The sequence below is a fragment of the Ornithodoros turicata genome, chromosome 5, assembly GCF_037126465.1.
Source record: "Ornithodoros turicata isolate Travis chromosome 5, ASM3712646v1, whole genome shotgun sequence".
NCBI classification, from domain to species: Eukaryota; Metazoa; Arthropoda; class Arachnida; order Ixodida; family Argasidae; genus Ornithodoros; species Ornithodoros turicata.
The window spans coordinates 74,244,139-74,257,304 of NC_088205.1; the positions used below are offsets into that span (position 1 = coordinate 74,244,139).

At 48.6% G+C, this 13,166-nt stretch overlaps 2 protein-coding genes across 2 annotated transcripts; one reads left to right on the top strand and one right to left on the bottom strand.

Annotated features, from left to right (window-relative positions):
* Positions 1–370: 370 nt before the first annotated feature.
* Positions 371–9,727, top strand: LOC135395936 (uncharacterized). The gene is made up of 4 exons (XM_064627021.1): positions 371–481; positions 2,459–2,758; positions 3,431–8,120; positions 9,456–9,727. The coding sequence occupies exons 1-4, from the start codon at positions 371–373 to the stop codon at positions 9,683–9,685; spliced, it is 5,331 nt and encodes a 1,776-aa protein (XP_064483091.1). The 3' UTR covers positions 9,686–9,727.
* Positions 9,728–9,748: 21 nt separating this feature from the next.
* LOC135394795 (uncharacterized) lies at positions 9,749–12,674 on the bottom strand. The gene is made up of 5 exons (XM_064625780.1): positions 12,562–12,674; positions 12,048–12,269; positions 11,172–11,331; positions 9,997–10,097; positions 9,749–9,936 (listed from the first exon to the last, which is right to left on the bottom strand). Exons 1-5 carry the CDS (start codon positions 12,593–12,595, stop codon positions 9,881–9,883), a joined length of 573 nt encoding a protein of 190 aa, XP_064481850.1. The 5' UTR covers positions 12,596–12,674; the 3' UTR covers positions 9,749–9,880.
* Between the last annotated feature and the right edge of the window lie 492 nt (positions 12,675–13,166).

The window sequence follows — 13,166 nt, forward strand, 5'->3', positions numbered from 1 at the left end:
GAGATAGGGAGGGGTCCAGTCCCGTTATTTAATAGCCACACCTCGTATAACCCCTCCCCCCCCCTTTCAAAAATGCTTCGTGCAACCCAAGAACGTTGTGCATTCCATAGAGCACGTTCTTCTAACGGTCCGGTGGTCAGTGTTTGGGCCCTGGAGACAGATGATCAGTCTCGTTACTGTTTAGGCATACACTTTGTGTCCCTTGTTTGTCTAACCTGCATTTTCTATGTAGGCAGACAAGGGAAGCCTAATCGTTTTTCGCCCACGTGCGATTCCACGCAACAATCATCATCGTTATTTCAAGTGATCATCCCACTGAGAGAAAAAATAATAAAAAAATTCTTCCGAACCATCGAAGGACACGCGCAACATGGCACTGTCCTACTGCATCACGTTGTTTGCTCTGTACTTAACGCATACTACAGAAGGAGTTATGTCATCGAAGAAACTGGAAGATATCAGCTACTACGGCCACAAATGGGCAAGTTCATTGCAAGTTACGACAATAGTCTGTTTTAGTCCAACACAGGATATCCTGATGGAAGCATGTTGCAATCTGTCTGTCTGGGAACTCCAATGTGTACTTGCTATTATGCATCACCTTTGGGAAATTCTATAGAATTACCGCGTAAAATATATTGGGCTTACCTTAGACTGTCCTCGATCCCCTTCAAAGTAGTCTCTTCCGAACAGCGGGCCTCATCAGCTTCTTTGTGCTTCAAATGCTCTCTGGTAACCTTTCTGTAGCGTGTTAAGTGCTCTTTGCCATTTGATTCTTTTCTATCTTTTGTATGAGCGCCGCGAAGGAACTGTGGCTATGAGCGACATTCAGACAGAGGGGAGAGGGTGGACAGAGGGGAGGGGAGAGGAGGCAGGGAGGTTAGTGTGCGTCCTTGGCCGACTTTAGGGGGAACTGTGCAGACATTCTTCTGGAAAGTCTACCGGAAAGTCTAGAGCAGTGTTTCCCAAACTTTTGGCGGTGACGGACCCCCGGAAGCGATGAGAACCAATTCACGGACCCCCCCCCCCGCAAACACACGCCGTCACAGCCAGTGTATAACCAGCAACCTCGTCAGCTGCTGCGTGCTTTCGATACAGCTTCAGAAACGATTCCCGACCGGTTTCTTCTTCTTGTTTGTATGTGTATGACGCGGACAAACGTGCATTGCAGGACTTTTCTATCAGAAATTAGAAGCTAGCCGTTGAAGCATGCTTGTAGCAATTTTGGAAGTTCTGGGTGTTTGGAAATCGGGCGGCATGTACGAGCGCGTGTTTGTGGGGACGAAAATCCTCACTGAAATGTGAGAGACGGTCGCGGACCCCTACGGACACTCTCGCGGACCCCCAGGGGTCCGCGGACCACACTTTCGGAAACACTGGTCTAGAGCAAACCTCGGCCTGCGGCAGGATTCGAACCCACCACCACCTGGTCTTCAGTACGACCTTGGTTACCACCACCACCATGCTTTTCGCCACTCGACCATGCCGCTGGTCATATCTCTTGCAACGTCTTGAAACGTATACCCCGTCTAGTTAGTCGTGGGAACAGAAGGCAGTCGCATGGAGCTAACTCCGTATACATAGGGCCCTGTGTTTTAGGGTAACACCCAGTAAAACCCGTTCTTGCACCCGATTTGTATCATCACCCCTTAGGGTAAAAAAAAAAAAAACACACACGTAAAACCCGAAAACACACGTAAAACCCGAAAACACAGGGCCCTGTGTATACAGCACAGCGGGTGTCAGGAGTCACGGGCCATCTGTCCGTGGCGATCAGTGTCGAACTAGGACGAAAAGTCTCGGACCGGCCCACGGACTTCAGACGACTTCTTTTCCTGGGGATTACTGTGCCGAGTCGCCCATATGTGTCGAATATTGCGGTGGCCCACCAGAAACTTTTCTCATAAGGTCAAAAGCCAGTCCAAGCTGGGTATCGGTTACCTTTACCATGCATGGGATAGAGGCAACAGTCTCAAGTAACGAGCTGCCAAATGTTTTGAACGCAAACTGTTCTTCGCCTACAACCAGTAGAGCAGTCCTAGTTGAGGCTCTTCTCTTTCTCCAAGTACAAGGTCGGCGGTTTTCTTGTCTGTACGTAAATTTCTGGGGGCCATCCTGTCGAGGACAGCAATGAGCTTTCCGTTTGCTCGTTCGGTTTTTATAGTGGAGTTTCTCTGGGTATTGCCCAAATTGGGTGCATCTTTGGGCGTTCTGCAAGACGCATTTAAATACCGTAGCTTTACGGGGACACCTTCCGGTCCTGGTCTTCGGGCGCCTGCACTAGCTGGTTTCTGGGCCATTGTGACTACTTCCTTCTCTCTCCACCACTTAACTGTTACTGACGGACCTACACGGTAACTGACGACGTTGCTGTGCGTTATAAAGCTTCCGCATAAAAAGAACAAAAAGGAAAAGAGAAAGGAGAACTGTTCTCACGTAACATGGAACAACGATTGTCAAACAGGTCCGTGAAGGCAGTACGTTCTTCATCATCTGCTTCTCACCACTCAGTACAAACATATCGTGGACGAAAAACGGTTGGCCCGTCGAGTTCGTCTTCGTTGAAGGCTACGCCATCTCGCAACATCTCGATGAGGGCAACGGCAAACTTTCCAGGCTCCTTGTGCATAATGCTCGGGCCCAACACGCGGGGAAATACAGATGTTCCAACGCATCGACCAGCTTCCATAAAGTATCCATCCGCCCGATCCAGGAGAGTCCTCGACTTAGCACGGCGGTCGTCGACTGCGTCAATGTTGTAAGTTGGGATGTCTGTCGTTTTACACCGCATTTCCCGGCATACCCTGCCAGCGCGCGCGCTGCTCCCTCGAACCATTTCAAATGTCCTATTATCTAGATTTAATTTAATCATGTTTTAATCCAAGGTCTTCAGGGAAATGTTATCTAGCACAATTGGAGTAAGCCGTTATTTGAACCCACCCTCTTTTGCTGCATACCCATTAGCGCGTTGCTGGCATCGCCTGAAGATCGCAGCATCGCAGCGTTACGATGCTGCGATCTTCAGGCGATGCTAGCAACGCGCCCCACGACGACGACGATCGGAGCGCGACCGCCGCGCAGTGGCGCTGCGTGTCCTTCCAAAAACCTATTAGTCATCTTGTAGTCACGTACTCTCTTCGACAGAATGTCCGTCTAGCCGTACAACCCGCCCGTGAAAAACGGCACCTATGATCCTCTCATGGCTTTTCTATATAAAAAGATATCAATCGCACAAAAAGACACCCCGATTATTATAAAAATAAAAATCTGCGGAAGGAGACAGTTCTTCTACTGCAGAACTACGCTACTAGATGAAGTGTCTTCTACCCGAAGCATAGGCGGCTTCTAACCTGAGTCGTTTCCCTGTACCTGCCGTCACCGTATCGTAGAAGTTCCTTCTGTACTCAGTCAACGGTTCACGTTCTTGCAGGTACCGAACGAACCACTGAAGCTTCCTTGCAGCGTCCCGCTAGCGAACCATACGCCCTCCTCCATCATATGGTACAAGGATGCTAAACTATACATACCCGACGCCAGGTCCAGCTTACTACCCACGACCCTAGAGATCCGCGAGACTCACGAAGGTGACGTGGGAACCTATTCTTGCTGTCTCATCTCTGCAGCGTCCAGCGCGAAGACATATTCCACGGAGTTCTTCCGCGTCGTAACGCCCATACGGATAGTGCCGTTTCCGTCGGTGCTCGAAGCACACTGGGGCGATTCCTTTCACATGCCTTGCCGAGCGAGGTCGCTTCCTCAACCACACGTCGCCTGGTACAAAGGCAAGAACGTGGTACCAAAAGACGTGGCATCAAAAGATCTCCCCGTGGCGGACCCGGATCCGCATATCGATCAAGCTGTGCTGTCTCTCAGAAAAATTGAACGGTTGAGCGCTGGGGTTTACACTTGCGTTGCGTATCACAAGCTCTGCGGCGAAATGGTGGCACGGCGGTCTATGCGGTTGCAAGTTAGAGAAAATAGACTGAGAACGAACGAAGAATATCCTGGGCTGGGAATAACTCTGGATCCAGCGTCGGAAACACTTCGCCTGTCCTGCGTCGACTCCCAGGATCCCGCTACCCCGATTAAGTGGAAGAAGGGAGAAAAGGACTTGGATGATTATCCGGTGAAACACAAGTTCTCGAGAGATCCCGTCGACCAGTCCCTCATCATTCATAACCCTAGTTCGGACGATATCGATAACTATACGTGCGTCGCTCCGAAGACTGGCGAGGAGGCTGTTATTCTTGTGGGCCTAAAGGCTCAGATTCACCAGCAGGCTACTCCTGCGTCTGGACGCGTCGAAGGCAAGAGATTGTACATGCACTGTAAGGTCACAGGATTCCCTCTGCCATCCGTGCGCTGGTTCAGAAACAACAAACTCGTTCAGATAAGTAAAATGACAAGGTTCAACTACAGGGCAGCCTTTGGTGTGTATCCGGACACTTTGGAAATTGCTACACTATCGAAAGAAGATAATGGGGTGTACGCTTGCTCTGCAGACAACGGACACAGTTACGACATAAAAATGTTCAAAATAGATGTAATATCAAAGGCTGACGCCTTTATACCATTTTTCCTCATCTGCGGCGAAGTGCTTTTGGTATGTGCTTTCGTGTACAAGTATTTCTATGATTACCAACGTGGATCAGACGTTCGTGCGTACAGCATGGTCCAGATACAACCTCAACTAACAGCTCCGTCAGAGCCTGACTTCCCATGTCAGAAAGAAGGAACGGGACAACAGTCGTCTGGACAACCCGAAGCACATGTCGAGCCGAGTGGCCTAGGCCAGGCTCCTGACCAGCTACCCCAAGGTCAACCAGACGCGAAACTCACCTCCGAAACAATAGTCGTACAAAGCCCGGAACAGTTCCGAAGCTCGAAGGTGCCTGTTGGACTTACAATGCGGAGAAAAAAGCGTCACTCGGTCGAATACATTGGTACCTCTCAAGAACGATTGATACGTCCAGACATTCCGCTCAAGAAAGAACCAGTACTAAAGAGACCGCCTGGTGAAGATAAGACAGATTTCAAGTTTCAACGTACCATTACTGAAAAAGAGGTAGAACAAAGGTCCCGTCTTTTGCGTACAGGAATGACTATGAAACCCTTGGTACGAACCTCGTTTTCAAAGAGGCTAGGGTACATAGACTTCTCGCTGGGAATGGCACAAATGGTTCGACCGGAGGCAACAGCCTCTGATATATCGGTAGAACCGCAGGCTTCTCCTACGCCTGGCCATTTTACGTTTGCATCCACAAAGGCAAGGTCGACCTCTCTCTCACCGAAGTCGTCTACGGCAGAGCTACTGCCGTCCACGGCCTCAACGGCTACCGGTTACACTACGCTGTCCTCTACCACAAGGAAAGCGAGCGCTCTATCGTCAACCGTGCATAGCAGGACATCGAAGACAACGACCGCGATGTCAGATGTGTCCGATCGCTGCTCAACCAGTGGTATCTCTACTGCGCAGGTAACGGAAACGTCACTTTTATCAACAACATATGTGCAGGAGGCTCCAAGTTTCATCACGATTACTCCGTCATTTGTACCAGCATCACTGACGGCGACTGAGCGCAAGCACTCTGCAAGAGCACCACCCGTGCAAGACAGAATACCCAAAAGTGCAGAGGATACTACAGGGGTTTCAAAGAGACCAGCCTCACCCAGAACCATCGAGGGAAAGTCACCGACGCTAGGAGGGCAGAAGCCCGAGACGCAGCGTCCTTTGAAAACGGCAAAGCCGGAAGCTGCAGGGACTGTGACAACCGACGTGGCATCACAGAGACACGGTCAACGCACTACAAACCAACAGAGCGCGATTCCAACAACGGCCGCTGAACCCACAGCAAGCCCCGTAGTACGTCCACATGTTACACTTACGAAATCATCCCTAACAAACGAAACCGATGAAAAGGTTAAAAAGGAGCGCGACCCCGGGAGGAAGCACGTACCAAGTTCACCTCATCCAACGAACACATGCTGTACATCTACGCAAACATCACCGCTACATCAGGAAATGATGGCGCCAATGCTATCGCCGCCAGTTCAGGTTTCGAAAGCAACATCACTTACGTCCGAATTGCTGGATTCCAAACTTCCGATCCACATTAAAGGCGAATCGACGCGAGCTGATTCTTCTGTACAGCTGCCTCACGGAAAGAAGATTACAGTGTCCGCGAAGCCGCCGCCGCGAAAACGCCACCACGGGTCGGTTTCAACGCAAACGTCCGTACCATGGACACTGATTCTACGAGGAGCACAGAAAGGTACTCGCGCTACTAAGTCTACAGCCGCACAAACAACGCCCGCCAGTGTTTTAGTTAAACACCCACTGGAGGTACATTTTGGTAAAACAGATACCCGCACCCATGTCGATAATGAAGCAGCACGGAAAAGAACGTCGTCCGTACAAAAGGACGACCAGAAACATGTAGACACGCAGCTGAAGGCCGCAAAAGACAGATCGAAGACGGCTTCAAGACATCATCATCCAACACGTCACCATCAGGAACACCAGAAGAAGGTACAAGGGAGTGTTTATACCGAGAAGAGCGCGGAAAGTAGTTCTGCGGATAAAGTACGGGGAAGTACTTTGCCAAAGAAAGTACCGAGAAAAACTGTCAACTGTCTGTACGGAAAAAAACTGTCTTCGCAAAAGATACCGCAAACAACTTCCCGAGGAAGGTTACCAGATTATCTTTTCCGAGAGAAACCGTCGAAAAGGAAATCAAAAAAGAAGGCATCGAAGAAGCTATCCACTGGCAAAGGACCACGGGGTACCACAACGAAGCCAGTCGAAAAGGCAAAGTGGAGCTTTCTGCACGGCATCACGTCGTTGCTGAAGCCGAAGCACGGACCAAGACCAGAGCCGAAGCATGACGAATCTCCAGAAGAAAACTTACCCCCACTTGTACTACCAGTCGAATTGAGCTCCAGTTCCGAAGACTCAGACGAATGGGTTGCAAAGTCCGAGAGTGAAGGGCGTCCGTTTGAAGGGGAAGCCATGGATTCGTCGGGGTTTGAAACACACATAGGCAGATCAGCCGTAAAAGCGACGGCGCGCCATGCAACGCCTGGTGCCGATGAAACAATTTCCCTGAGTGCCAAAGGAAAGGCCGCTAAAGATGGTACTTCTAAACTCGCTAAAGAGAACGTTGCTCCAGTAAAAGGGCCTTCCAAGACAGTGACAACAGCGAGAGAACAGCCTGATAATAAAGACGAGACGAAGGCTAAAAGCACCGCGCAGAAAGCACCGGAAATCCCGCATGTCGAAGTCACCATAGAGACAACCGAAGGATTTGGAGTAAAAGATGCGTTTGAGACTGCGGCTGCAAGCGTAACGAAGCCGCGCGACATATTGAAGGGGCCAACATGCACCACGGACACCACGGATTCCGTCAAGGCTGTTAACGCTGGTTCGAGGGTAGCAGGACCTGAAGAACGAACACAAGAGAAGCTCCACATAAAGGCAGCCATAGATGACCTGGACCATAGAAGGAATGGCAAAACAGATATTAAAGATGAAAATCGAAGGGAGGAAATCGAACAAAGTAAACCTCAAGAAAAGACAGGGAAGGAGTCGGAATCTGAAAAAGTGACGGCACTCACAGTGTCAGAAAAATCGGAAGTTTCGGAAAGGTCTGCAAGCGGTCCTCCGAAGATACCTGAGGGCGACAGCACCACATCAAGCGATCTGAAATCGCCAGAACGTGAGAAGTCTGTCAACAGTGAGATGTTGAAAAGTCCCACAGACCTAAATGACACGTCTCCTGAAACAAGTGTCGTTCCTTATGCCACCACTTCCGTGACTGAAAGATGTTCCTCACCGATCGAAGCTAGCAGCACCTCTCTTCAGGAGCGCGACACTTCCTCTGTGCCGTCGGAGATCAGCACTAGCACCTCGATTGTGGAAAACATAAGGTCGGTTGTAGAAGACATAACGGCGCTTGTGGAAGAGACGAAGGCGGTTGTGAAGGACACGAAGCCGGTTGTGGAAGACACTGGGCGGAACAGAGGCGCAGAATCCGTGAACGAGCGTAAGCTACCCAACGTTCCTGATGCTGTAACTGTCCAACAGGTGATGTACGTGTGCGGAGACTCCAGAGCAAGAACAAGTATGGTACACAAAACCATTCACGCTCGCACTGTGAGAACAAACGTCTATGAACATAGATAGCTTTTGCTGCCGCCGTATTTCATAACACGTTTGTCTGTTTTTTTGTTTTGTTTCGTGATCTGCCCCTCAAACACACCCAGTGGCTTATCCAAGCGCGCTGGGGGCGGTTGTGCGATTGCCTTCCTCACAATTCATTAGGTGTTAAACGTTAGGTTTCTTCCTCTGCTACGCGGTTCGACAAAGAATCCGCCCCGTCCCCCCAATGAGGGTCTGGGTCCGCCCCTGAACTAACTGGTCCAAATGCATCACTCTATAGTCTTTGTTCGTAGCACCTGAGTAGACCGGGGGTAGGGGAGAAACGAAAACAACGCGTACTACTTCAGTGAACATATAGCTCTCCATAGTGACCACTACACTCTACCTTTTGGGGACTAAATGCATTGCCGCAAAAAAAAAAAAAAAGAAGAGAAAAAACTCTCCTTCGGGAGTAAATTCACGGGAGTAAATGAATGTCAGAGTGGAGACTGCATTTCACGTTCTGTTCTAAGAGTCTCAGGTACATAATTCGTGTTGCATGCATGAAAATGCTTTGAATCAAACCCTCAACAGTGATATAACGAGTGATATAAAATCTTGCCACATACATAGGGCACGATTTGCGAAGAAAGATGCGCGAACTGTTTCTTACTCTCTGTTGGTGGAAAATTTATAAGTTGGCTGAAGTATAGAGCCTTATGTCACATTTACGTAGACTGTTGCATTCGGAAAACCATTCGCGACGTTCAGTGACAATTTGCAGTCCTGGGGAGTAAATGTAGAGATTAGGGGACTAAAATGGGGAGTAATTGGGGGTGCAGTCTAAGGGACTAAAAGCTGCAATTACTCCCCATTCTACTCCAGCTAACCGCTAGCTGACATGTGTTGTCGAAACTACGTTACTACTTGCTAGTCTGACAGCACGCATGCACGCATTCAGCACGTGACATTGAGCCCAGAGATATGCAAAATTCTTTTACGGGCAACATCAAATCGTCATGATAAGCGTGTGGCAGTCAAACGATACAGCTTATGTTATATGGAACAGAAACGCTCTTTCTGCAAAGAGGGTTCTCGTTCCATCTACTCAACCTTTCATGCAGTGCAACAAACGTAACCTTTGAGAAACAGAACAGCAATGGCAGCAAAAGCTATCCGAATTGTTATGGCGCCTGGTTCGCAAGCGCGAAGCTTGTAATGTTGTTGCATTGCAACCTAATGTCGTCTTCGCAAATATTTTAGTACAGGAAGTTAATTCAAACGAGTTGTCTGACTTTTGCATCTCATGAATGCCCAGCGCTTCCAAAACTGCTGAGGACCCAGGCTTTTCTTCAGCACTCCTCCGTGCTCGCACAAGAACTGATATTTCTACCAGAAAGTGTTCCTGTATCCCCGAGTCTCCAGAGGGCAGTAATGAACAAGGCTTGCAGAAGAGGACTATTGCAGAGTGTGCAGCCCACGTACCTGGTGCATAAGGACGAGAAGATAATAGAGGAAACAGATCGTTTTAACCCTTACGAGATATAACTGCCAACACGATATTGTTATAAAGATATGTGATTTGTCTACTTAAAAGGATGTGTCATTATGGAGTATTTCGTTTTTAATGATATGATACACATTGTACAGACGAGTGTTTATGAAGCTCGTACGGGATCTGAGAATAAGACATGGTCTTCCAACAAAGCGCAACGTCACGCAGGTGTTGCCTATATCCTGCCGCTAGGAGGTTGAATTCGATGACTTGTCGCTGTTGTCCGTCCAGCCGAGTCTGGCTCCTGCGATAGGGCAATTCGGGTACGTTGAAAGTAGGTGACTGTACTAAACGAATGTCTTACCGAGAAAATAGTAAGTACTTGTGGTAGCGACGACACACACCCAAGCGGCAACCATAGCTAAGGCGGCGACTATCTTTCCGGCTGTCTTGCCCCGTTCAGCCCTAGAATTAAATGCGGCGATCATCGTTGTAACTATAATAACCATTTATTGAATCGCGAATGCGTATTACTGCTTCCTTTGCTATACGATGATAGAACTCCCTTTCAGGAGCGTAAGCTAGTGTGCTGGATAACGCGTGCAATGCTGCAGAACCTAAGAACGCAGGTTTCAAGGGCAAACCACATGTACGACAAAAAGCAGAACACATCATCAGTTTAGCGTCACTACTTGTCGCATGCTGCGTTTGCGGACGACGGCGGGCGACATCCCTACGACATGTCACTCTGGACCGAGGATGTTATATAACAGCGCGGCCAGGGATACATCCGCCTAGACTTTACTTGACGTAACGAAATTTGCTCACATAATAAAACACAGTAAACCAGAATAATTCGTTCCTTATTTCATTCGTCTTTCAGTACGCAACACGACGGAATCAGCCATTCGAATGCATATTTCCGCAATTTTTTTCTCTGACCCACCACACCTATCAGAGAGGCAACATCATTGGTTGCTTGGTTCGTGACGTCACTACCTCCGAACGACAACTCGCCGACGTGAGCGGAGATATCGAAGTCAGATTTGTCGCAGGTTTGTCGCGCTGCGACGTGTCGTGGGGACCTGCTGTGACGATCTATTTCGTCAGAATCCGTCTCAGGGTGCTCTGCGTTGTGACGCATGTTTAAACCATGTTTAAAATCACAAATAAAATCTTTAAAATCGTGCAAGTAAATCTGGTTTCGTGATGCCAAGACGGGAGTACCTCACCATAGAAATCCGCCTATCACGGTAATGTTTTCCTTACATGTTTTGGAATCGACTGAAAGACGAGGCAATCCCTCAATGTGCAACTACCACAAATGTCTCATTTCACAGAACGGCTAACGGCTGAATTATCGGCAAACTATTTGGGCGGTAAAGGCCCCCTAGTACAGTTGCTAGCATAATCAATGACAAGCGGCATCATGTAAACGTGAAAAGGTGGAGATTTCACGACGAGCTATACAGAAAACATTTGCGATTCCTGGGATCCTGGTATGAGTAATATTATTGGTTTAACGCCGAGGAGACCTACCACGACGCCGTCACATCGTCTGTGCAGGCAGGCTCGCCCTGTGAAGAAGCCGGTTCTGTTCCAGCGTCCAGCTCAATTTGAACCAAATCTGACAAGAAAGTAAGTCCTTCACCGGATGCACCTTGGGTACGCCGCCGTGGTTCCATGAGCATGACTTCACCTTTAGGCACAAAAATTGGAGTGTCAGTTTCATAATAATGCGAAACAGTTAACAGAGAAACGGTTCGCGAAAGCCAACAATAACTGAAAGCCTTGCACTCATATAGTATCAAAAATATTTGCTGCCTCTGTTAACACGCGACATAGCAGACGAGAGAAAACCGCGGAAACGATAACTGGAAAGGTCTTGCAGCGCCCCCGCTAGCAGACGACGACGCTCCACGTGGTCCGTCTGGTGGGTGCCTCACATAGGATGGTGGTGGTCCGTCTGCGCGAGAAAGCACCACATGGAAAGGGCAGATACTGCGCAGACCGCGAACCGCGGTTAGCGGGGTCCCGTGATATCCACGTCACGATCACGGAGCACGATGGGGAAGCAGATGAATGGAGCGTGCAAATTGACGTACACGTTTTGTTGCAGTTTCATCCCGCAAGAGCGAAACCAGTCTGACGGAACTGCGAATTTTAGCTTCCTTCATAATATGAAAGGAAAAAGTGTAAAAGAAAAAGCTTTCATGGGAATCTTGTATAAGTAGCGTTCCGGGTTTTTCGGACAAACCCGAAGACCCGGATCCTATGTATAACGTAAAATTTTATGCCGTGTACTTTGTGCGAGTGCTATGAGTATGTACGGTCAACGTGCAAGGATCACGAAGACATTGTTGCTAGAAGGCAAAATAAACTGACTTGAAAGATCCACCAGTGACAGTGTCGTACCAATGATTATGTCTCCGCTTCCCGTACGACGCAATGGAGGTTTCTTGTCTTGATTCTGAGCATCCCCTTCTTGGTCCCCAGATTCACCACAGTAAAAATGTTGGACAACATCTGATGACACATCTATGGTATTCGCCGAAAGGCTTGAATGCAACTGTTGGAGTTGGCTTTCTGAGCAGTCGTTGCAGACCAGGCGAGACGAAGACTTTACACCGTGTCTTTCTGGTAATACAGGTCATAGAGGTCATTACAGGCACTTCGTACATTGTCAGCCATTCTAAGAAGTACAGGCGCAATACACAGATAGAAAACATACGCGTGGTCTAGAGTGTTTATGCACTTGTCTCAGAAATGCCATACGTCTCATTGCAGCAACATTATGGGAACTGCCTAATGCTTAGCGCTCCGAAGTGATGAATTATACGGCTTGATGGATGTGTGTGGATACTGCAGCAGACACTGCAACGGGTCAGACGTAGACGCAAGACGTTACGAGAAGAATGCCTATACTAACCGACGCCTTCGTCAAAGCTCTGTTCCTCTGTCATGACGGCCGTGTTATTTGTTGTTGGTTCAAGCAGAGTGCGTGCACGGCGTGCTTTTGCGACTCGAGCCCCTCAGTGCGGCCCCTGGTGTCAAAAAATAAAATAATGTGTCTGTAACGACACGATGTCTTCTGATAGTGTGACGTACAATATAGGAGGGACGTTCTTAAGTCTTTTCAGCATAAAAGTGCGTTGCGCACATAGTTCAGCATTCTCCAGACGGATAGCAGTGTGACTGCATGCATTTTTTTTAAGTATTGAAGCGAAAGGTCAGGAAATGGCGCTTGTACGAGTGTCGTTTGGAATATTAGTCGCGAATAAACCGAAATGAGCAATGTTTACAAGAATTATTCGCAGGGGCCACGGAGTAACCTGTTTCTTTTTTTTTTTCTGTTTCTGCCAATAAATCCCCCCCCCCCCCCTATTTCAACCCAACTTGACATAGCCTAACCTGATCTATACCGCCACGACCTCAGCGCCCTCTGGAAAAGTCGCTACAGTACATCGTCCAGACCGGTCCAGATTTCCGCAGGAATGGCTGGTCGTTGAAATGCATACAAATTCTTGCATTTCA